General features: G+C 42.1%; 1 protein-coding gene across 1 annotated transcript; it reads left to right on the forward strand.

The window, feature by feature from the left end:
* The first annotated feature begins 1,822 nt into the window (after nucleotides 1–1,822).
* Nucleotides 1,823–24,753, forward strand: LOC126999867 (uncharacterized). Its single transcript, XM_050862967.1, has 8 exons — nucleotides 1,823–3,294; nucleotides 9,448–9,648; nucleotides 13,537–13,757; nucleotides 15,089–15,203; nucleotides 15,649–15,873; nucleotides 16,303–16,465; nucleotides 16,792–18,214; nucleotides 18,462–24,753. Exons 1-8 carry the CDS (start codon nucleotides 3,184–3,186, stop codon nucleotides 19,207–19,209), a joined length of 3,207 nt encoding a protein of 1,068 aa, XP_050718924.1. The 5' UTR covers nucleotides 1,823–3,183; the 3' UTR covers nucleotides 19,210–24,753.
* Nucleotides 24,754–25,037: the final 284 nt, after the last annotated feature.

A 25,037-nucleotide genomic window follows, 5' to 3' on the forward strand; every position in this document is an offset into this window, starting at 1 on the left:
GTACAATATTCTTAGAAAAGTTGTGAGAGAGCATGCAGGAGAGAGAGTGATTGTTATGGGTGATATGAATGCACATACAGGTATGTTAGGTGAACGTATAAATCGGAATGGAGAAATGCTAGCTGAGTTTGTAAGTGAAATGAACTTAGAGAACCTGAATGAAACTCTGGCTGAGGGACGTGTGACCTGGAGTGCAAGAAATCAGGAGTCTGCGATTGATTATTTACTGGTAAATGGGAGAATGCGCGAATGTGTGTCTCGTATGTGGATAGATGAAGAGGAATGATTGATATTGTGTCTGACCATAATATGTTGACCGTGGAGTCTTGGGCTGAAAGGTAGAAATGAAATGAAAGAAAAGGACAGGAAGAAGAAGTGGAGACTGAGAGATGTAGGGTGGGAAAATTTTCAGGTAGACTTGAGTGAAAGAAATTGGGAGCCGGGTAGTTTGAATGATGTGGACGCTTTGAATGAAAGGCTCGTAGAGAATGTGAGAGGAGCTGCAGTCCAACATGTAGGGTATGTGAGAACGAATGGTAGAAAGCGTGTAAGGAAACCGTGGTGGAACGATGATATTGGGACAGCTAGGAAAGAACGAAAGAGACTAAATAGACTGTGTAGACGAATGAGGAGAAGGAGGCAAGAAAGCGAAGAAGCTGAGGGTGAATACCAGAATGCATGGGAAAGCTCGTGAGACACCAACGACTGACAAAGCGGAAGATCATGAGTGCAAAGGTTCAGTGTGAAAGAAGTGTGATTCAGACCCTGAGAGAGAAAGGGCTTGAGGGAGGTCGAGTGGTATAGGTTCCTGAGAGGTGAGAGGATGAGTGACAGTGAGAATGTGGAAAGTCTGAAGGTGAATGGTGAAAAATTACAGATAAGTAGAAAATGAGAGAGTCAATTAGGTAATATTGGGAAGAAATAGGAGGAGTAGGGGAAGTATTTGGTGTGAGAGAAGGATGTGTAACTATGGAGAGGAAAGATGCAAATGAGCTGAATGAAAGGATCAGTAGGGAGGAGGTTGAGAGATGTGTGAAAAGACAGAAGAATGGTAAGGCTGCAGGACCAGATGAGATCCCGTATGAGTTGTATAAAAATGGAGGTGAGGCTGTGATTGAGAGGATGACTGAGTTATTCAACCAGGTATGGGAAGAAGAGAGAGTGCCAAGTAAATGGAATGAATGTAGAGTGACTCTGATCCACAAGGGCGGGCATAAGAGTAAGCAGGAATTAAAGAACTATAGGCCAATCTCTCTGGTAAACTCAATAGGAAAAATCTTTAGTGCTGTGTTGAATGAAAGGTTGTGTAAATGGATTGAGAGTGCCAGGGTGCTGGGTGAGGAGCAGAACAGGTTCCGAGTGGACAGGCGAGCAGAAGATAATATGTTTGTTGTGAATGAGCTGATTGAAAGGAAAAGAGAGAGGAGGGAAACTGTACTTAGGCTTCCTAGATATAGAGAAAGCTTATGACAGGGTGAATAGAGATGTGTTATGCAGAGTGCTTGAAAAAGTTGGGCTGAGTGATAAGATTGTTAACATAATTAGAAGTATGTATGTAGGTACAAGAGCAAAGTATAGACTAGGTGATCTAGAGACAGGTTGGGTGAAGAGTGAAAGAGGAGGAGACAAGGCTGTATATTATCACCAACATTATTTAGTCTTTTCACAGAGGAATTAGCAGTCAGAATGAGGAGAATGAATGCAGGAGTGAGAATTGGAGAGGATAAAGTATGTGTGTTGTTGTATGCGGATGATGTGGTGGTTATGAGTGAGTCTGCTGAAGAACTACAGAGTCTCCTAGATGTGGTAGGGGCTAATGGAAGGGATTTTGGGGTTAGGTTCAGTAGTGAGAAGAGCAAAGTAATGATAGTGAATAGGTCAGAGGATGAGAGAGAAACAACTTGGAGACTGGAAGGGGATGAGTTGGAACAGACGGAAGAATACAAGTATCTAGGGGTGTGGATGGAGGTAAATGGATGCGGCAGGGCCAAGAATGTAAAGATAAGTATGGCAAACCAGTGGGTAGGCCGTTTAGGGAGTGCAGCGAGGATGAGAGCGAGCAAGTATGATGTCATCCGTGAGGTTTGGAAGAGTGTGGCTGTCCCGAGCATTATGTATGGAATGGATGTGATGACATGGAATGACAGTGAGATAGAAAATTGGAAGTGGGGCAGAATAGGGTAGCAAGAATGGCACTGAATGCACCAAGGTTTGCAGCAGTAGAGGCTCTTAGGGGGGACATGGGATGGAGCACGTTTAGGGAAAGACTAGTAAAGGCAACCTTGAGATATAAAGTGAGACTGGAACAAATGGAGGATGCAAGATTAGCAAGGAAAGTATACTTGTGGAGTATAAGAGATGGCAAATGGGCGAATAAATGTGGAATGATAGACAGGAATGTTATGCTAAGTAGGTGGGTGTACCGACCCTTTGAAGATAGACAGAATGTGTTTGAATGGAGAATAACAAACAGAAATGGAGAGGGGTTTGAGTGGGATGTAAGAAAGTGGAAGAATGTGATAGATATGGCAGTTAAAGATGAGGGATTGAGCAAGTGGAAGAATGAGATGGAAAGAAAGGAAACTCTCGACTGGTATAGGGAGAAAGAGGCCCCAAAGTGTGAGGTGTGGTATGAGGGAAGCCTGGGAGGTGATCTTTTCCGTGCTAGAGCGCAGTGTCTGGATGTGAATGCAAGGAACTATAGATGGTCTGAGTCCCGCAGCAAAGTATGCCAGATGTGTGACAGGGGTGTGGACGAGACTGTGCAGCATGTAGTGCTGGAATGCAAGAAGTATGACAGGGAGAGAACGAAGATGATGCATGTGTTTTTGAGCGAGATGGGACGTGATGTAAACGGGAGGACTGGAAGGGAGTGGATGGTGCTGCTGCTGGGGCTCAGTGGAGAGACGAGTGGACGAGTGATTGAGGCAGTGAAAGAGTTCTTGGAGGGCATGTGGCGTGAAAGATGTAGGGAATGATATCTTGCCCCGAGAACATTGACTTCCCGCATGTTTTGTTTTCTTTTCACAGGAGCTGCCGATACAAAGGCCTGGCTGGGGAGAAATCCCGAGCCACCTGTGACATCAAGATCAAGATCAAGATCAACGTAAACAAATAGTGGGTTTGAACGTGTAAGCGCCTGGAACTTCTTTTGTGGTCCACTGCTCCATTAGCTAAGGTGATATGACAATGAAGAACAACTCAAAGCCAAATCGTTTGCGTCTGAGCCCCAATGAACTTCAAACACTCGTGAAAGAAGAGAGAGACAAATGGAGAATCTTTCGCATTCAACAGGTACTACGTGTGTGTGAGGAGGAGGACCTAAGAAGCGATACAAAGCGTTACAGGTCAAAAGAAGAAGTGTGTGTGTATTTACCTAGTTGTTTTTACCTAGTTGTGAAGTACAGAAAAAGAGTAGGGATGGGGGAACCGAGTACTTTCTGCAAACCAAGTAATTCGGTTCTTATTACCTTACCTTACCGAGTACCAAATGATTACTTTTCTCTCAGGCGACAGGCGGACAGCAGATGGTACAGGAATGGTTGGGCGGTGGGGCTGGGAGGCGGTGGCCGAGTGGTCAGAGTGCAGGTGTGGTGAGTCCATGGACCTAGGCTCGAGTCCCTCCAAAACACGCTTATTTTTCAAGTCATCGCCGAGTAGTGGAAGATTACCCACATGCCGCCCAGATCTTTGGTCGACACTGGGGGCCAAGCAAAGAGTCATGGCCTATGGCACGGCAGCCATTATAAATAATAATTGCCTGCATTATTAACGGGCTGGGGCCTTCCAAAACATGATCCAAAAGGCCTCTCAAGAGAGCCTACCGACGCCACAGGAATCGCCTAAAATAAAAATCACCAGGAAGCTGGGGGGGGTGGAGGATCAAAGGGTTGCTATGTAGTGCAGTGACTTGCCTGATGGGCGAGCCTCCCATAACTCACTCTGCAAAGGGGGTACCTCTTTGGCCGACTGGTTAAGGAATGCCTCTCCCGTCTCACTGGTCGCAGGTTCGACCCCCGGCACCAGCAAACCTTTCCTTGTCTGGATTAATTTCTCGTGTGTTTCGTTACACGCAGAGGTCATGTTGGAATGTAGTTAAGAGAAAAATTCTGGCATTACATTGGTGGCAAAGCGATGGCATCCTCTCCTGTGATTCTGTTGTGTCACCCCGAGTGGGTAACAGGTAGAGTGATGGCCCATGCTCTCTGAAGTTTGTAGAAAATGGGAAATCTCAACACAGAAATTAATCTAAATAGGAATGAGGAGCTGTGTAGTGCAGCGACCTGCCTGATAGGCGAGCCTCCCATAACTCACTCTGCAAAGGGGGTACCTCTTTGGCCGACTGTTTAAGGAGTGGCTCTCTCGTCTCGCTGGTCGCAGGTTCGATCCCCGGCGCCAGCAAACCTTTCCTTGTCTGGATTAATTTCTCGTGTGTTTCGTTACTCGCAGAGGTTGTGTTGGAATGTAGTTAAGAGAAAAATTGTGGCATTACAGCTAGAGATGAGAAATCCTCAAATTTGTCTGAGGACAGGTGACTTTTAAATAATGCCTTTAACATTCCCGAATTTGCTGTCATCTGGTCTCTTGTTCAGTTTTTCTTGTCGGAGCAGTTCAGACTTTTTGTTGCTATTTTTAGATTTGACCCTTGAGCTGCCTCCCTTGCTGTAAAAAAAAATAATTGAATTGCAAGAACTGAGTAAACCGAGTAGTACTCGGACAGAAACTCACATCCCTAGAAAAGAGCCGTACTAGGCTCATGCTGTCCCATCTTCATGATGCTTATTATCCAGTTTGGCTTTAAATTCATGAATTGTTTTTGCACACACAGTCTCCTCATCAAGTCTGTTCCATGTTGTTATGCTTCTGTATGGAAAACTGTATTTCTTGACTTCTCTCCAACAGTCGCTCTTCTTCAGTTTCTTACTACAGGTAACTCTCGATTTACGCGAGTATTGTGTCCTTGAAGAGGTCGCGTAAAACAAAAACAATGTAAATCAAACAAGAGGTAGGTTTCTGTCGAAAAATAGATATTCACTTCATTCAGTGAAGAGAGAGAGAGAGAGAGAGAGAGAGAGAGAGAGAGAGAGAATATCCATATCATCGAGACATCCACTCAGACACTCTGCCTCACTCGTTTGAGGAAGAAATGAGGGACACCATGAGCGACTGGCTGGTATTGGTACCGGTACCAAGCCGTCTGGTACCGGCACCTAGCAGTCTGGTACCGGTGCCGGACCGTATAGCTGGTACCGTTAGTACCAGTACTGGTACCGGTACCTGCCCACCCTTATTGTTGAGTAGCGTGGCAGCGTGGGTACTGTTTTGTTGTTCAAGTGGCGCACGGGAAGAACTGAGCTCAGCTGTGTGGCCGCGGCGCCATGTGAGTCCAGTTGCGTGAGACATCTGGTGGCCACTCCATAAAATATCGCATATAAGTGAAAAAACGTGTAAATTAAATATTTATTTGGATTTTGGACCCTGCATTATTTTAAAAACGCGTAAACCAAACTCGCATAAATCGAGAGTTACCTGTATTCCCTCTTGTCACACTACTGTCACATACCACTAAATCTTTCCTGTCCAATTTCTCCAATCCCTTTTGTATCCTGTATATATATATATATATATATATATATATATATATATATATATATATATATATATATATATATATATATATATTTTTATATATATATATTTTTTTTTTTTTTCTTTTTTACAACAACAAAGGAGGCAGCTCAAGGGCACACAAAAAAAAACAATAATAAAAAAAAGCCCGCTAATCGCTGCTCCCATAAAAGAATCAGAAGAGGTGGCCAAAAGCAAGGTCAAATTCGGGAGGAGAGGTGTTCTGATACCCTCCTCTTGAAAGAGTTCAAGTCGTAGGCAGGAGGAAATACAGATGAAGGAAGATTGTTCCAGAGTTTACCAGCGTGAGGGATGAAAGAGTGAAGATGCTGGTTAACTAACTCTTGCATAAGGGGTTTGGACAGTATAGGGATGAGCATGAGTAGAAAGTCGTGTGCAGCGGGGCCGCGGGAGAGGGGGAGGCATGCAGTTAGCAAGTTCAGAAGAGCAGTCAGTGTGGAAATATCGATAGAAGATAGAAAGAGAGGCAACATTGCGGCGGAATTTAAGAGGTAGAAGACTATCAGTATGAGGAGGAGAGCTGATAAGACGAAGAGCCTTAGCCTCCACTCTGTCCAGAAGAGGTGTGTGGGTGGAGCCCCCCCACATGTGAGATGCATACTCCATACGAGGGTAGATAAGGCCCCTGTATATGGATAGCAACTGCGCGGGGGAGAAGAACTGGCGGAGACGATACAGAACGCCCAACCTTGAGGAAGCTGATTTAGCGAGAGTGGAGATATGAAGTTTCCAGTTGAGATTTTGAGTCAAGGATAGACCGAGGATGTTTAGTGTTGAAGAAGGTGACAGCTGAGTGTTGTCGAAGAATAGGGGATAGTTGTTTGGAAGATTGTGTTGAGTTGATAGGTGGAGAAATTGAGTTTTTGAGGTACTGAAGGACACAAGGTTCCTTCTGCCCCAATCGGAAATGATAACAAGGTCTGAGGTTAAGCGTTCTGCAGCCTCCAGTCTGGAGTCGTGTACTTCCTGTTGTGATGGTCTTCTATTGAAAGAAGTTGAATAATGCAGAGTGGAGTCGTCGGCATACGAGTGGACAGGACAGTTTGTTATGGAAAGAAGATCATTGATGAATAACAGGAAGAGAGTGGGTGATAGGACAGAGCCCTGTGGAACGCCACTGTTGATAGGTTTAGGGGAAGAGAAGTGACCGTCTACCACCGTAGAGATAGAACGGCCGGAAAGGAAACTGGAGATAAAGGAACAGAGAGAGGGATAGAATCCGAAAGAGGGCAGTTTAGAAAGCAAAGACTGGTGCCAGACTCTATCGAAGGCTTTCGATATGTCTAGCGCAACAGAGAAAGTTTTACCGAAACTGCTAAGAGAGGGTGACCAAGAGTCAGTTAAGAGAGCAAGAAGATTGCCAGTAGAACGTCCCTTGCGGAATCCATATTGGCGATCAGATAGAAGATTAGAAGTGGAAAGGTGCTTTTGAATCTTCCGGTTAAGGATTGACTCAAAAGCTTTAGATAGACATGAAAGTAAAGCTATTGGGCGGTAGTTTGAGGGTTTAGAGCGGTCACCCTTCTTAGGCACAGGCTGTACAAAGGCATACTTCCAGCAGGAAGGAAAGATAGATGTTGATAGGCAGAGATGAAAGAGTTTGACCAGACAGGGTGTCAGCACAGAAGCACAGTTTTTAAGGACAATAGGAGGCACTCCATCAGGTCCATAAGCCTTCTGAGAGTTGAGGCCATAGAGGGCATAGAAAACATCATTAGGAAGAATCTTAATAACAGGCATAAAGGAGTCAGAGGGGGGATGAGTAGGAGGAATATGCCCAGAATCGTCCAAGGTGGAGTTCTTACAGAAACTTTGAGCGAAGAGTTCAGCCTTAGAGACAGATGAGACGGCATTGCTGCTGTCAGGGTTAAGGAGAGGAGGGAAAGAGGAAGAAGTGAAATTGGAGGAGATATTTTTGGCGAGATGCCAGAAGTCATGGGAAGAATTAGAAGCAAGGTGTTGACATTTTCTATTTATAAAAGAAGTTTTGGTAAGTTGGAGAATAGATTTGGCACGATTCCGGGCTGAAATGTATAGATCAAAGTTAGTGGGAGTTTGAAGGCTCTGGAACCTTTTGTGAGCTGCCTCTCTATCTTTAAAGCACGAGAACACGCATGATTAAACCAAGGCTTTTTAGCATGAGGAGTAGAGAAAGTACGTGGAATGTATGCCTCCATTCCAGAGACAATCACCTCTGTGATGCGCAGAGTATACACATTGGGGTTTCTCTCCTGGGAGCAGTAATCATTCCATGGGAAATCGGAAAAGTACATCCTCAGGTCGTCCCACCGAGCTGAAGCAAAATGCCAGAAGCATCGCCTCCTCGGTGGGTCCAGAGGATGTACAGGAGCGATAGGACAGGATACAGAAATAAGGTTATGATCGGAGGAACCCAACGGAGAGAACAGTTTGACAGAGTAAGCAGAAGGATTAGAGGTAAGGAAGAGGTCTAGAATGTTGGGCCTGTCTCCAAGATGGTCGGGAATATGATTAGGGTGCTGAACCAACTGCTCTTGGTTGTTGAGGAGAGCAAAGTTGAAGGCTTGTTCACCAGGCTGGTCAGTGAAAGAGGATGAAAGCCAAAGCTGGTGGTGAACATTGAAATCTCCCAAGATGGAGATTTCAGCGAAGGGAGAGTGGATCAAGATGCGCTCCACTTTAGAGTTCAAATAGTCAAAGAGTTTTACATAGTTAGTAGAGTTAGGTGAGAGATAAACAGCACAGATGTATTTAGTAATAGAATGACAATGAAGTCTTAGCCAGATGGTGGAAAATTCAGAAGAGTCAAGGTCGTGGGCACGAGAGCAAGTGATGTCGTTGCGCACGTAGGCGCAACATCCAGCTTTGGATTGAAATTTAGGATAGAGATAGTAGGAGGGAACAGAGTAGAGGTTGCTGTCAGTAGCCTCAGAAACCTGTGTTTCGGTGAGGAAGAGAAAGTGAGGTTTAGAGGAGGATAGATGGTGTTCCACAGAATGAAAATTAGAACGAAGACCGCGAATGTTGCAGAAATTGATAAGGAGGTGGTTCGAGGAGTCATCAGGACACCTCTCAAGTAGGCAGCCAGAAGGGGAGTCCTCACTAATGCTATTATGTCCCCTCTCTCTCTTCTTTCCAGTGTTGTTAGTCCCAATTTCTCCAGTATTTCTTCATAAGTATGTTCTCAGAGTTTATGGTAGTTTGGTTGCTGCTCTCTGTATTCTTTCCAACTTTCTAATTTCTTTCTTCAATCTAGGTGACCACACTAATGCTGCATATTCCAGTCTTGGACGTATCATCGATGTTATTAGTTTCTTCACCATTTCTTCATCTAGATATGTAAATGCTGCTTTAATATTTCTAAGAAGATTGTATGTTTCCCCAGTTATCCGATTGTGTGTGTGTGTGTGTGTTGCCCAAAGACACTTTTCCTGGTATTGTTTGTTTGGCTGACCAGAGTGGCATATTACCTCGCATGTACTTACTCTTTTTTATTCGTATGTACAGAGGCAAGACACTGCACTGTCAATAATAGTACAAGAACTGTAAATAAGGACTGTGTTGACCACTCATTTAGTCTGTACACTATCAACACTAACTGCTCTTTAATGGATAAAATATGAATCTTTTTTGCATGGAAGAGAGTTGTTATATTATTTATGTACCTGAGATTGAGCTGTGCTAATATCAAGATGAATAAAGCAAAGCCAAAGCCAACAGAGGAAAAATATTTATATGTCATATTAAACTAAGTAAGTACATCCAAATCTTTAGTGAGAGAATATTTTGGGGTAAGTTCTCACATGCATAAATTTTAAGGTACGAGAGCAGGCCAGAGAAGAGGCACAGCGTGTGAGGGAGGCCGTGCGCACCAAGGAGGAGAAGATGATTGAACTACTGAGCAGGGAGGTGACGCAGCAGTGGGAGGCAGAGAAGGAGAACAAGGTCTCCCAGCTGGAGAGGCAATACCAGGACTGCATGAGGAACGTTGGCCAGGCCCACAGACAAGCCACACAACAGGTATTATTCCAATACTCTTTTTCCTACCAATTTGTATCTGTACAGCTGTGGGGTGGGGGCCAAGAACTCAATAAAGATTACTAACATTCAGATACAAGTAGACATGGGATCATAAGTAATAACTGTGAGGCAAACCGCTCAGTTAATCTTTAATAACCAAACTAAATTGAAATAAGTATGCATAATTAATACTGCTCCTCAAAATATGCAAATTAGTAGGAGTAGTAGGAGTAGGTAGGAAGACACCTACTGAATGGGCGTGAGCTACTCCCGGTGAGGATATATGGGAAGCGAGGAGGGTGCTGAAGCCCTTCAAAGACCCTTCCCATGTCCTCACTAACCGTTTCCCTTTTGTCTCATCAACACCAGAGAGCAGTTCAGCATGCTCTCTAAAGACAGTTCCTCTCTTTCTACACCACACTACATTCACACAACTTACACACCTTTTCCCAAAATTCAAAATTCAAAATGGCGAAAAATTACAGAGCCTCGGAGTCCCCACCTGGGGGGGGGGACCATAAATTCCCCCAGGGAGGACTCCCCTTCTGGCTGCCGACTTGAGAGGTGTCCTGATGACTCCTCGAACCACCTCCTTATCAATTTCTGCAACATTCGCGGTCTTCGTTCTAATTTTCATTCTGTGGAACACCATCTCTCCTCCTCTAAACCTCACCTTCTCTTCCTCACCGAAACACAGGTTTCTGAGGCTACTGACAGCAACCTCTACTCTGTTCCCTCCTACTATCTCTATCCTAAATTTCAATCCAAAGCTGGATGTTGCGTCTCGTGCTGTGACATCACTTGCTCTCGTGCCCACGACCTTGACTCTTCTGAATTTTCTACCATCTGGCTAAGACTTCATTGTCATTCTATTATTAAATACATCTGTGCTGTTTATTTCTCACCTAACTCTACTAACTATGTAAAATTCTTTGACTATTTGAACTCTAAAGTGGAGCACATCTTGACTCTCACTCCCTTCACTAAAATCTCCATCTTAGGAGATTTCAATGTTCACCACCAGCTTTGGCTTTCATCCTCTTTCACTGACCAGCCTGGTGAACAAGCCTACAACTTTGCTCTCCTCAATGACCTAGAGCAGTTGGTCCAACACCCTAATCGTATTCCCGACCGTCTTGGAGATCGGCCCAACATTCTAGACCTCTTCCTTACCTCTAATCCTTCTGCTTACTCTGTCAAACTGTTCTCTCCGTTGGGCTCCTCCGATCATAACCTTATTTCTGTATCCTGTCCTATCGCTCCTGTACATCCTCTGGACCCACCGAAGAGGCGATGCTTCTAGCATTTTGCTTCAGCTCGGTGGGACGACCTGAGGATGTACTTTTCCGATTTCCCGTGGAATGATTACTGCTTCCAGGAGAGAGACCCCTCTGTGTGTGCCCAGCGCACCACAGAGGTGATTGTCTCTGGAATGGAGGCATACATTTCACGTTCTTTCTCTACTCCTCATGCTAAAAAGCCTTGGTTTAATCATGCTTGTTCTCGTGCTATTAAAGATAGAGAGGCAGCTCACAAAAGGTTCCAGAGCCTTCGAACACCCGCTAACTTTGACCTTTACATTTCAGCCCGGAATCATGCCAAATCTATTCTCCGACTTTCCAAAACTTCTTTTATCAATAGAAAATGTCAACACCTTGCTTCTTCTAATTCTTCCCGTGACTTCTGGCATCTAGCCAAAAATATCTCCTCCAATTTCACTTCTTCCTCTTTCCCTCCTCTCTTTAACCCTGCCGGCAGCACTGCTGTCTCATCTGTCTCTAAGGCTGAACTCTTCGCTCAAACTTTCTGTAAGAACTCCACCCTGGACGATTCTGGGCATATTCCTCCTACTCATTCCCCCTCTGACTCCTTTACGCCTGTTATTAAAATTCTTCCAATTGATGTTTTCTATGCCATCTCTGGCCTCAACTCTCAGAAGGCTTATGGACCTGATGGAGCGCCTCCTATTGTCCTTAAAAACTGTGCTTCCGTGCTGACACCCTGCCTGGTCAAACTCTTTCGTCTCTGCCTATCAACATCTACCTTTCCTTCCTGCTGGAAGTATGCCTTTGTACAGCCTGTGCCTAAGAAGGGTGACCGTTCCAATCCCTCAAACTACCGCCCTATAGCTTTACTTTCCTGTCTATCTAAAGCTTTTGAATCAATCCTTAACCGGAAGATTCAAAAGCACCTTTCCACTTCTGACCTTCTATCTGATCGCCAGTATGGGTTCCGCAAGGGGCGTTCTACTGGTGATCTCCTTGCCTTCCTAACTGACTCTTGGTCATCCTCTCTTAGCGGTTTCGGTGAAACCTTTGCTATTGCGCTGGACATATCAAAAGCTTTTGATAGGGTCTGACACAAATCTTTGCTTTCCAAACTACCCTCCTACGGTTTCTATCCTTCTCTCTGTACCTTTATCTCCAGTTTCCTTTCTGACTGTTCTATTTCTGCTATGGTGGACGGTCACTGTTCTTCCCCTAAACCTATTAACAGTGGTGTCCCACAGGGTTCTGTCCTATCTCCCACTCTCTTTCTGTTGTTCATTGATGATCTTCTTTCCAAAACGAACTGTCTTATCCATTCTTACGTTGATGACTCCACTCTGCATTACTCAACTTCTTTTAATAGAAGACCCACCCTACAGGAACTTAACGATTCAAGGCTGGAGGCAACAGAACGCTTAGCCTCAAACCTTACTATTATTTCCGATTGGGGCAAGAGGAACCTGGTGGCCTTCAACGCCTCAAAAACACAGTTCCTCCACCTATCCACTCGACACAATCTTCCAAACAACTATCCCCTATTCTTTGACAACACTCGGCTATCACCTTCCTCAACACTAAACATCCTTGGTCTATCCTTAACTCAAAATCTCAACTGGAAACTTCATATCTCATCTCTTACTAAATCAGCTTCCTCTAGGCTGGGCGTTCTGTACCGTCTTTGCCAGTTCTTCTCCCCCGCACAGTTGCTATCCATTTACAGGAGCCTTGTCTGCCCTCGTATGGAGTATGCATCTCATGTGTGGGGGGGGTCCACTCACACAGCTCTCCTTGACAGACTGGAGTCAAAGGCTCTTCGTCTCATCAGCTCTCCTCCTCATACTGATAGTCTTCTACCTCTCAAATTCCACCGCCATGTTGCCTCTCTTTCTATCTTCTATCGATATTTTCACGCTGACTGCTCTTCTGAACTTGCTAACTGCATGCCTCCCCCCCTCCTCTCGTGCTGCGCACGACTTTCTACTCATGCTCATCCCTATACTGTCCAAACCGCTTATGCAAGAGTCAACCAGCATCTTCACTCTTTTATCCCTCACGATGGTAAACTCTGGAACAATCTTCTTTCATCTGTATTTCCATCTGCCTATGACTTGAACTCTTTCAAGAGGAGTGTATCAGGACACCTCTCCTCCCAAAATTGACCTCTCTTTTTGGACACTCCTTTGACCTCTATTCAGGAGCAGTGAGTAGCGGGCTTTTTTTTTTATATTTTTCATTACGCCCTTGAACTGTCTCCTTAGCTGTAAAAAAAAAAAAAAAAATTAAAGTGCAGTATTGTCACTTAATATATGTATTCATACTTTGTAAATCATTGTACGTGTGTAGGGATCTTACAATATATATGTATGCCTTTGCTTTGCCTCTCCAAACTTTAATATTATTTCACCATCTATTTCTTTTCTTTTTTTTTGTAAATATTTTTGTGTATGTATTGTGGGTAATCATGTCTTTGAAAGTATCTCCACTGAACTTTTTTTTTCTTTTTTATGTCTTCGCCTGTAGTGCCGGTAATGATGTCTGTTATATGATTGTTTTTTTATCAGCATCACAATGTAATTATACAATGATGTACTTACCACCCTCCACTCCTTCCTCCCTTCAGCCTGATCCACACAAGGTTCTGCAGCAACAAGCCCAGCACGACCGACGGCTGGCAGTGCTTCGTGGGCAGGAGGCAGGCAAGCAGCAGCAGGAGGAGGTGAAGCAGCAGCAGCATGAGCGGAACACCCTCCTGAAGCAGCGACAGGAGGCCCTTCGTCTGGAGAGGCTGCGTGCCCGTCATGTAGCAAACCTGCCTTTGCCAGAGGTGTTTAGGAAGAAGACGTATGTGTGGAGAAACAGTTTTTTTGGCTTTTTAATGTGTATGCATTATGTATTGTATGTTTTATTTATTGTTTTATTGTTTAGTAGGTTTTTAGCCCTGCCAGAAGGCTTCAAAGGGTGACCCCCACCCATACTGAGCTAGATCAGCTCATTGAGTAACCCAATGAAACTTGCTGTAAAATGTTCAGTACATCCCCTTGCTTAGAGGGAAAGGCCTTTTAAGAAACATGATCCCCGCAGCTACCGTGTTAAGCGTAGGGTGCATGATACATGTTTGCCAAAGTGCTTACTACACACTGGATACATATTATGCATGCAAGATTGGTTTTGCTTTATAATATAGTTAGATTAACTTGATTTATTTACACAGCCCTTGACAGAGAGGAAAGTAATATTTCTTATTGTACAAGGCACTTACCACAGACATGTAGCTAACCTGATTTTGTATAAGTTTAAACCCAGGAATAAGTCACCTCCAATCCTCCCATCAAAGTTCCATAAACCCCTAACTCACTCACCTGCGCTAATGCAGTAGTAAAGTCATAATTATACAGTAAATATTTGTGTGAAAAAGACTCCTAATATTGGCCGCATCATGTGTAGAAATACATATTAAAAGGAAGCCTAGCCAGCAGGGAGGGAGGAGGAGGGTCACTATACCATCTGTTCCCAAAAGCTAACAGGTTATAATTTCACCTTCAAGGGTAGATATATATTATTCTATTTACTATTTGCCCAATTTTACAGCCTTTGACAGAGAGGAAAGTAACATACATAAACTGATCACAAATGCTTTGATATAAAATATGAAATGGTTTGTGTGAGGGGTGATTTTTTCTCATTTTTCTTGCTTGGAGGGACCATTAAGAAACATGATCCCTGCTGCTACCACCATCGGGTTAAGTTAAAGTTTTCTAAAGAAAGAATTACTACATTACATTTGTAAGTCACTGACACAACAAAAACACGTCCTCACACTCACCACCATCACTTTGTTGATGCGTCATGGACAGCGATATTAGGTGGGGTTAGATACACGGGAGCCAAGGTTCAGAGGAGCTGCCTCGTACAGGCCTACCAGCCTCTTGCAGACTCCTGTGTTCTTATGTTCTTATATAAGATAAATGTGTATGTAACAATTGCAAAAAATATTATGCTGTATTCATTCTTGTCTTCAATATGCTTGTTCAGATCTGGCAATACATTACAAAAATAAGGTTTATATTAACAAAATCCTATAGTTAATTTTATAGTCTGCCTTGTCATACATTACAACAACCACGTCCTTTTTTATTTTCATTTATTTTTCATTCTTTTTTTATTCCGAACAGGGTAATTGAAGAGAAACCACAGCAAAGAGTGGCACTACATGAGGCAGGGACCTTCACCACCACACACTATGTACCTAAGAACATCAAGATTGAGAAGGAAGTCTGGTCCTCAAAGGTAGATATATACTTACTCATATATGCTTAGGTTAGACTATGCTTTGGCTGTTAACTCTCTTCAGTATGTGTTCGAGTGACACGTTGCACTTTGCGTAGCTTATTTGTTGTTGGGGTTGCGGTGGTCTAGCAGAAGGGAGAGGATCAGCGGCCGAGTAGACAGCTGTGTGTTGACTACCACTATTAAAGGTCAGGGAACACACACCCGACTTTGATTTGCCCAGCCACACTGATCTACAAGCTCAACATTGGCTACTCCCTCCTGTTCAGCCTGATCTAGTTCTCTCCCTCTCTCCTTCTCCCAACCTCCATTCTAATCACATAACCTTTGATTATTTTGTCACCGTTAATCTTCAGATTCAGAGATTGATGTTATTTACCATAACATTAGATAAATCTTCCCTTACGCTCCTATGTACAAGAAACTAACCAACCATTCCTTACAGCCTAATGCAAAGGAGGTGGCAGCAGCTGAGGAGGCTAAGAGAGAGAGGCTGGAGAAAGAGAAGAGGAAGCAGGCTGAGGAGGACCAGCTAAGGAGGGAGCAAAGGGGGAAGGATGCACTGAGGAAGGAACAGCTCACTCGCCTCCTTCAGCACCTCATGGAAGGACTGGATGAAGCTCAGCGCCAACAACACCTTTCACAGTTCATGAATGGAAAAGAGGGATCAGTAAGTATATGGAGATGTAAAGATAATATGATGTTCCTCCTCCTCCTCCTCACTGTCTATTTCTTTATATAATCATCATTTCATCTTTTTCATTTTTACAAAGTCAGTAATTGTTCTCATTTCAAGGGGGTAGACGTTCGATGACATTTATTGTCATCACTTTTGTTGGAGTGGTAGTTTTAGTGCCTCGGATGCTTGGAATTATTTTTTTCCCTACCATAACCTCAAGCCATACAAGTTCCATTTGTGCTTTCTAATTTAATCAGTAATGCAAAGACTGATAATGTTTCTATAACACTTGGTCCCTATTCCCTAATGTGTGTAACAAAAACTTTTAGACTTTGTTTTCTCTGATTAAAATCAAAATATGACTTGTGTTGTATCCTCAAGAGTGAAAGATTCTGACAGTAAGTTTTCTTTCTTTCTCAGGTCATGGAAACCAAGGAGAGTTTCCTGAAGGAGCAGAATCGCCAGCAGAGGGAGGTGGAGGAAGCCGTGGAAAAACTCTTGCAAGAGAAGATGGAGGAGGAAAAGGAGGAAGAGGAAGAGATCCCTAGTACAGATTCTAATCAGCTGTCCTCAGAATATTTAGGTATTATTATTAATGTTTCTTATGCTTTAACTTTGAAGACATAATTATTGATATTGATTTCATATAATTTTATGAAACTTATGAAAGTATAATTCCTACTAGATTCTTATAGTTTTTCACAGGATAGTAAACCCTGAAGTTTACAAACTAAAGAGAGGATGAATAGTTTTCCTGGAGACCTGGTGTGCCTGGGAATCCACATTTTCCCAATGAAGTGTTGAAAAATAGTAATATCTACCCTTGATGGCTGGTGCTGTGGAGAATATAAATTTACTATGAATATTAATTAAACAATACAATGCTGAACTTTTATAATTCTCTTGCAGAAGAGGTAGAATCCTCTGTGGGCGGTGGGCAGGAGGCAACCACCGGCACAAAAGTCCGGGGTCTGAAATCACTTCTTGAGGAGGTGGAGAGGCGGCGAAGACGCATCCTACAGGAAATGGAAGACTCAGTCCCTGTGAGGGGACCAACTGATCCTCCCACGGGTGATGACGAAGGTGATGGCAGTGGCCCGGCAGACACAGCCAGGAGTATCCACTTGGCAGACACTGTTCCTGTGCATCTCCACCCTGGACACCCACACACTAGGGGCCCTCCTAATGCTTCTGCTGCTGGTCAACCTCCACTATTATCACCATTGTCTGAGGGCAGCACCACTGAGCTCCCAGACTCCTCAAGTACTGTGCTGCCACTTAGTGAGGAGTCCATACCACTCAGCACTGACCTTACTCAGCCCTTCACAACCCCCTCCCCCTCACACAGATACAGCACACCAGCACAGCCCAGAGACACATACATCAAACATCCAAACCTTGCCAAGCCTCACACAACCCCATCTGATGCAAGTTCATCCAGTTCAGGAGACATCAAGATAAATGTTGATTTGGATGTTGGCAGCAGCAGTCTCATTGGGTCTGACAGCACCCTTGATCAGAACCAGCAGTCAGAGTCCCCCATAAGTAGCACGGAATATTACAGTCCACCGTCAGAGCTTCCAAGGAGGCCGCTATCACTTCAGGAGATCGAAGACAACCTAAAAAGAATCCAGGAGAACAGACAACACAACTGGAACCTTCTTAACCACCTGTCATGGAGGAGAGGGTTGCCAGGCAGCCTCACCCCCATCACAACATACATGGAAAAGCTGAAGGAGGAGGGAACTGGGAAGAAACCCATCAAAAAGAAGGAGAAATTTGAACATCAGAAGAGAGAGCTGATTCAGTATTACATCCAGAGGTTACTCCAGAGAGGGGAGCACGAAGGAGAGCTTTCTGCCTCCACTGTGGAAGGTTCTGGCCTCTCTATCTCCTCTTTGGGCTCTCTCCTCAGCTACCTGGAGGGAGAGAGAGAAAAAGACCAGCCCACAGACTTACCCTCCAGTTCAGCATCTGCCACCTTGTCATCCACGACCTCAAGATCACTTTCAGATTATAAAGATATTGACGAGTTTCCTGTGAGGATGAGGTCGAGGGAGCATGTGCATCCCCCATCTCACATCACTCACGTCACCACCACCCCCTACACTACTACATCTTCTGTTACTCCTACTACCACTCTTCTATCTTGCTCCTCCTCTACCTTGTCTTCCTCATTCTCACCTGAGTTCCAGCATTATCTCTCCTCCACATATCCTTCCCGTCATATCTCGAAGCCACATATACATCCACATGACTCTGTCTCCACCGCAAGACAGAAACTGAGTGGCCATGATTTTGTATCCCCCACAAATGGATCCTCCACCAGTGGGTATGTTTTCCTGCACGATTATTCTGAATATATTTTTTTAAGTATTGCCAGTTTGGGGGGAAACAGTACTTGGTCATTGTTTTAAACTGTTGCTGTGTGGCCTGTTGTGCAATTTGACTTCTCATGCTTATATATTTTCATTGACACCCTCATTCTAGATATTTTGTATGTCGTATATATCTTGGGATTACATTTACATTTATATTCAGGATTATATGGCATCTTCCTTCTCCTCTCCCTAACACAGGAGCCCTGAGCAGATGAGCACAGAGGGTGAAGGGTCACAGAGGCACAGCTCTCCTTGCAGCTACCTCACTCCCATTAGTGAGGATGAACCTGCTGTGAGGGAATACGAGGCTGCCAGTGAACTTGACACCACCACCACAAGACGGGACGCAAGGATGAAAAAGTATCGGACTCAGACATCAAGACTGAGACAATACCATCCAGCAGACATCACAACCTCTAGTAGTGGCTCACCCAAGGAGATAACCAGTAAACTACCAAAGATTTCCAGGGAGTACAGAATGAGGGATTTGAGCCTCACTGACACCACTGAAACCATTCCACCTGTGGCCACCCACACCTATGAAGACACTGAAAAAGAGACAACCAGTAATTTGATAACGAGTTCAGTAATCAAGATGAGTGATTTTAGACATCCTGAAACCTCTAAAAGCAAGTTATCAGAGCTTCCAGGGACTGATTTGAGTACTTTTCAGTCTTTTGAGGGAGATGAGTCACCTTACCTCCCAGCCACCACCTCTGTCCCTTCCGTAACGACCCCCACCACTGTCAGCACCCCTGCCACCCCTCCCTTTAGTCAGCCCGTTAGCCATAGCCACAGCTCAGAGGAGTCCAGTGCCTCCATGCCTGATATGAGTGAGGTCCTGCGAAGGTTTGGCTTGGAGAGAGCAACAGTTAAGTCCTCTTCAACCACTACGAACAGCGAGGAAGAGAATAGTAGATGTGATTGGCAAAAAGGGATGGAATGAAGGGAGAATATGACCAATAAAGAACTGGATGATGGTGTACATAACGAGATTTATATTATACCAAGGATGTCCTGCTTTTTAGAGACAGTCTGAAGGTGGCACTGTATTGTGAGGAAGGGAAGGAGATGTGACTGGCAAAAAGGGGTAAATGGGAATGAAATGAAGGGAAAGTATGACTGCTGTTGAGCTGTATGATGAATGAAGGTTAATATACATAATGAGTTCTTTGTTATGCCAAGGAGGTCCTAGTTTCTTTTTATTATACAGTCTGAAGGTGGGATTCTATTGAAGATTTTTAAAGAATGTATATACATATACTGCTATTCCTCTTATTGGTGCTATTCCTGAGTGCATGATGGATGTGTCTTACAATGTATTGATACCAGAATAGTGTCTCATTGCTGTACCTACTCATTTACTGATGATGTCCCTGACTGATTGTGATACTTTTACATATATTTTCTGCTGATAACTGTTGAAGGAAAATTTCTCCACGCTACAACAGAGGATTTTGGATGACGTTCTGTTGGAACATCTGCCACAACCCATAATAAAGGAGATCATCAAGAATACTTTAGTCCCTCGATCTTAAAACTGAAATATGTATTGCTTTGTTTAAAAAAGGAAAGATGGGTATTTGTGCACTCGAAGGAAAAGAAGTCACATCTAATATACGTTTTACTCATTTAGATAATTACATACATGTGATTTACCTATAAATAAATATGATGGAGGAAACATTCAGCGAGTTTGATAATAAAACATGCATTAATTTATGGGAGTTCCCCCTCATGTGGAAGGCCGTGTTCTTAGATGTAACACGTTCACCCTTCCAACTTCATTTCCAAGGGACTATTTATACTATTGTTAATCTGAAGAGATGTCAAGGAAACAACTGAAAAGGGATTGCCTTTGTAACGGCTCCCACTTATGGTCCTTATTTTTTATTGATGTTGTTGAGTCTTTTAGTTTTGATGAATTTTCTTTTTCTTCTGATCCAGATTTTTGTGATATAATTTTTTCTGTCTTCATTTTCTTCCAGTGATAGTGGTTGAAACACTAATATATTGGCTATTAAGTAGTCTCTGCTTTGGCTTTCTGTATTCTGTATAAAATTTTGATTTTGTCTTATTTCTTCATATTCTTCACAATCCAGCAGAAAATGTTCTAAAGTTTCTATTTCTGCACTACAACACGGACACTTTTCACTTTTCCTCTGAAACCTGTTCCTCCAATTTAAAGTTAGGGTATTAGTTCTTCCTCTTATTATTAATTTTGTTCCCAGTGTGATGTCTGCCCAAGTTTCTTCTTTTAGGTCCTCATTTTTCCATTTTGTTGAGTCCCATTTCCTTACTTTTTCTATTATATTATTCTTTGTCAGGCTATCAAGTTGTGTTATATTTATATTTAGTTCATTCATATATTTCTTTAATGTTTTAGTCCACTTTGTTTTAGTGTTTTCTATTTCTCTAAGGAATACATTTGTGGCCAAGTTATGTCTGTCTTCTTTCAACAAGTGTTTAGCAAATAGTAATTTAATTTTCATGTCTCTGGCATAGCAAGATGAGGCACCAATATCCCCTCTTAGGGCACTGTTGGCGGCATAGGTTGGGACTTGTAATATTGCCCTGTAGACAGAGTTTTCTATTCTTTGTAATTTAGTAATCTCTTCTTCAGTGAATTCCATAATTTCAGCTGATGAGAGTACTGCTGACAGTGCCTTTCCCTTCCAGTAAACTTTGCCAATTAGTAATCTGTTACAGCATCTTGCTATCACACTATGTAATGGTAGCTAACTCATTAGCTTTGGTTAGTCTTTGTTTTGTGAAGTCCTTGAAGCAGTTTTTGTTGTTAGTTGTTTAGACTCCTAGGTATGTTATACTTTGTGTTACTAGAATGTTTTCAATACTAATTTCTTGTTCTTTTTGTTATATATAAATATATTGCTTTTTTCTTTATTTATTATTAATCCATATCTTTCTGCTATTTGCTGTATATTTTTAATACTTTCTGCTGCTTCTTCTATTGAGTGTGATAAGAGTAAGCTGTCATCTGCTTAATATAAAATGGGTATTTCGAAGTGTTTATTTTTAAAGCCTGTGTCCATCATTTCTAATTCTGTAATTATTTCATTGGTTAAAATTGTAAACAGGAACATAGAGGCATTGCATCCTTGCCTTACACCATTTGTTATATTTATTGTTGTCTGTTTAGTTCTATTTAGAAATATATTAGTGAGGTCATCTGTATATATGTTTGCTACAAGATTAATAATTTTCGGGTGGACTTTGTAATTCATCAGCACTGTGATAAGTGTTTTTCCGTATTGAATCAAAGGCCTTTTTTAAAATCAAGTGAGGTCACAATCAATTCTTTTTTCATTTTGTAACTTTCATTAATGCAGTATTAGATAATTTTTAGTATGTATGCACCTCCATGATCTAGTGGTCAACGTGCCTGGCTTCTACTCTGCAGGCCTGGGTTTGAATCCTGGCCCGGGCAGTCAGCATGCAGCTCACCCAGCTGTTCATCCTCCCTCTCGGGCTGGTCGATAAATGGGTACCTTGTGAAACCTGTGGTAACCCAGATGTCACACTGGCCCTGTGTCCCGGGGTAATGTGCTCCCTCCCACCACAGGCTCAAGGGCCAATGTTACGGAGCTGACCACCGAGGCCACGGGCTGCTACAGCGTATGCCCCCAATTTTACCTTTACCTAGTATGTATAAATTGTCTAATTCTTCTGTCTTCTGTGAAGCCTGGTTGCAGGTCGCTAATGTTGTCTGTGTCTTTCATGTGTTTTTCCAACTTTTGTCTGAGGATTCCCATAAAAATTTTGTATGAAATGCTTGTCAAGGCCATGGGCCTTAGGTCAGCTGTTGTGGGTTTGGGCTTTTTCTGGATTACTATAGTGTTAGATGTTTTCCAATCATCACTTATCTCTCCTTCTTCTATTATATTATTGAAACAGTTTGTAAGTTGTGTCACATATAGGTCACTGCTTTCTAGAATTTTGTAAAGGTCTGTTTTTAGGCCGTCTGGTCCAGGAGCTTTTTTTGCTTTAGTTTTATATAGCTGTCGTTTGACTTCTTCTTTTGATATATAAATGTCTGTCTCCTTCATAGGCGGTGTGTCTATTTCTTTGCACTGTACGACCATGTCTAAAGGTTTCTTTAACTTTATATCCACTTCCCACTCTGTCCACTTGTCTCCATTTTTACTTTAATGTAATCATTTATTCTGTTTTGTAGCACTACCAGATCATCTTCATACTGTTGTTGCTGTTGCCTTTCATTATTCCATACCTCTTTAATCTTGTTTTCTCTAGATCTGTACATAGTTTTCCAGAAGTCTTCTAATTGTTTTGGTTTTCTTCCATCAGGATCATATAACAATATATCTTTTTTTTCAATAATTTCTCCTTTTAGTTTCTTTATGATATCCCATATCATGGTAGTTTTGTTTTGTCCATTCCTGATCTCATTTGTAATTTTCTTTTTACTTACTGATATTGCATTCCGCACCATATGTTTAACTTTATTTTTTTGCGTTTGGTATGTGTTGTATCTTTCTTTCTCTTCAGTGTTTTGTGTTTTTCTTGCTTGTTTATTATAAGTTCTCCTTTTACTTATTTCACTTTCTATTTCGTGTTATCCAGACTGGTTCTATGTCTTTTGTGTTTTGTTTTATTCTTCTTTTCTGTCCAAAAATTTACTGGATGCTTCTTTCACGAGGTTTTCCAATTCTTGCAGAGAGACTGTTTGTTTTAATACATTCTCAATGTGCATTTTGCAACTTCATTGCTTCTGTTGTTAATTTTTTTATGTAATAATTTTCTTTTCATTGCTATATCCATTTTCTTTATTCTGAGGCCATATATCAAAATATGCTCTTATTAAATTGTGGTCTGATAGGTCATATTTTTCTTTCTTTTCATCTGTTATCATATTGATGAATTTGCTGTACATGCTTTGGTTCACTATTATGAGGTCTATTGCACTTTAAAAAACCTCTGCTTTCCCATGTAATTTCTCCTTCTCATTTTTGGTTATTATTTAATAGCATACGGTTTTTATCTACTATCCAATGTCCATTGAAATCTCTGAGGAGGATCATGGGTTCGTCTTTATTTGAGTTTATTATGCTGTCAGTTTCTTTCTTTATGATGCTATTTCTGTTCGTATCATTAGTTGCCAGGTATACAAAAATTATTTGTATTGTACAATGGTTCATCTGCAGTCTGGCATGTAGAACATCTTTTGTTCTGTCATCACTATCTCTGTATGAATGTAGGCTATGTATTTAATGTTGCTTGTGATGTTAACTTTGAGATAGTTTTGTTGTGTTTCTGTTATACACATGATTATGTTAGTTAGTAGTAGGCCCTATATAAGTTCTTCTAATTCCAGTTGTTTTGGTTGAGTCAGGCCTTGGATGTTTATCAAATTTATTTCTAATTCTCTTTTACTTATCTTTGTATTATTTTTATTGTGTTTAACTTGTCAATAGTGTTGGTTCTCTATATTTACAACCCTAGGTACTACTCTTTATCATCCATCGGCCTCCTTCTTCTCTTCTGCCCTGTAATTCCTCTCTGTTTCCTATTCTCTTCTCTTTCCTTTCTTGTCATGTCCGGGGCTATACCAACTTTCCTATTCTCTTGGTTGGGGTCTTCTCCCAGTATCTTTGCATTCTTGATTATTCCCCATTTTGCTCTGCCTTCTTTCAGCTTTACTATAGTTGGTCTAGGTTTATTTTGGTCTGGTCTCCCCACTCTATTAATATCCTCTACTTCATATAGTCCTCATGTGCCTAGACTGCCTTTTATTACTGTGCTAAGTTTGATCTTATCCTCATCTCTCCTTTCTGCAGCTGTTTGCTTTATTGATTCTGTTAGGTTGAATACCGCTATGTTGTTTTTCTTCTTTTCCCTCTCCTTTCTTCAATTATTTCCAGCACTTTCTCAGCGGCATGTTCTGCTATGCTGATTTAACTTTCTTTGCTGGTAAGTGCTTTCAAGACCTTTTTTGCTGTATTCTCCACCATCTCCTCCCCCTTCCCCTCCCAAAGTTCCTCAAACTTTAGCATCAGGTTTTCGTTCAGTGTTTTTAGTTCTTCAATTTCTCTTTTTAGTGCAGAATTTTCAGCCTTTAACTTTTGTGTCACATCATTCTTTCTGACACGGCGTTGTCAGATTATCGTACTCAGCACATTGTATTTTCCTCATTCTCACCCGTAACTCTCGCAAACAACATCAGTAATTAACGGTTTTAATAGTAACTTTAAATGAATGTCGTTGTTTGTGTGGGTACGATGGGAAGCAAATAAATGCAGTGTTCTGAGTACGACAATCTGGTACCGCTGCCTCTGAAAACGTTCCTTCCTTGCAACACGATAGGAGGAAAATAACTCGTAATAACTTTTACACATTGTATTATGGATTTTTTCAAAGTATTATAGAGAGTATTATGGGTTTACGAAAATATTAATGGTCTTGAAAGATCTATATATTATTATGACCCTATTAAAGTAGTGTATAGAAGTACTATATGGCTTTAATTGTACGTACATACATGGGAATATTATGCGTTTGCGAAAATATAATGGTCTTGAAAGAATAGTTACTGCGGCCTTGTGAAAGATCTATAGATTATTATGACCCGATTAAAGTAGTGTATAGAAATAATTGGCTATGTGAGAGTATTATATAGAGAGTATGTATTGCAGAGGGTATTTATATATATCATGCAGATCATATATTAGAGAAATTACCAAGAGGGATCGAGTATATCGAGACACTTCTAATTAATTCCCCGTCCCAAAATGACCT

Source organism: Eriocheir sinensis, chromosome 2, assembly GCF_024679095.1.
Source record: "Eriocheir sinensis breed Jianghai 21 chromosome 2, ASM2467909v1, whole genome shotgun sequence".
NCBI lineage: Eukaryota > Metazoa > Arthropoda > Malacostraca > Decapoda > Varunidae > Eriocheir > Eriocheir sinensis.

Excerpts from the sequence above, each read along its gene's own strand:
- LOC126999867 (XM_050862967.1), top strand. The coding sequence starts at position 3,184 with ATGACAATGAAGAACAACTCAAAGCCAAATCGTTTGCGTCTGAGCCCC. Across the intron at positions 9,649-13,536 it reads ACAGACAAGCCACACAACAG|CCTGATCCACACAAGGTTCT; the intron begins GTATTATTCCAA and ends TCCTCCCTTCAG. Across the intron at positions 18,215-18,461 it reads AATGGATCCTCCACCAGTGG|GAGCCCTGAGCAGATGAGCA; the intron begins GTATGTTTTCCT and ends TCCCTAACACAG.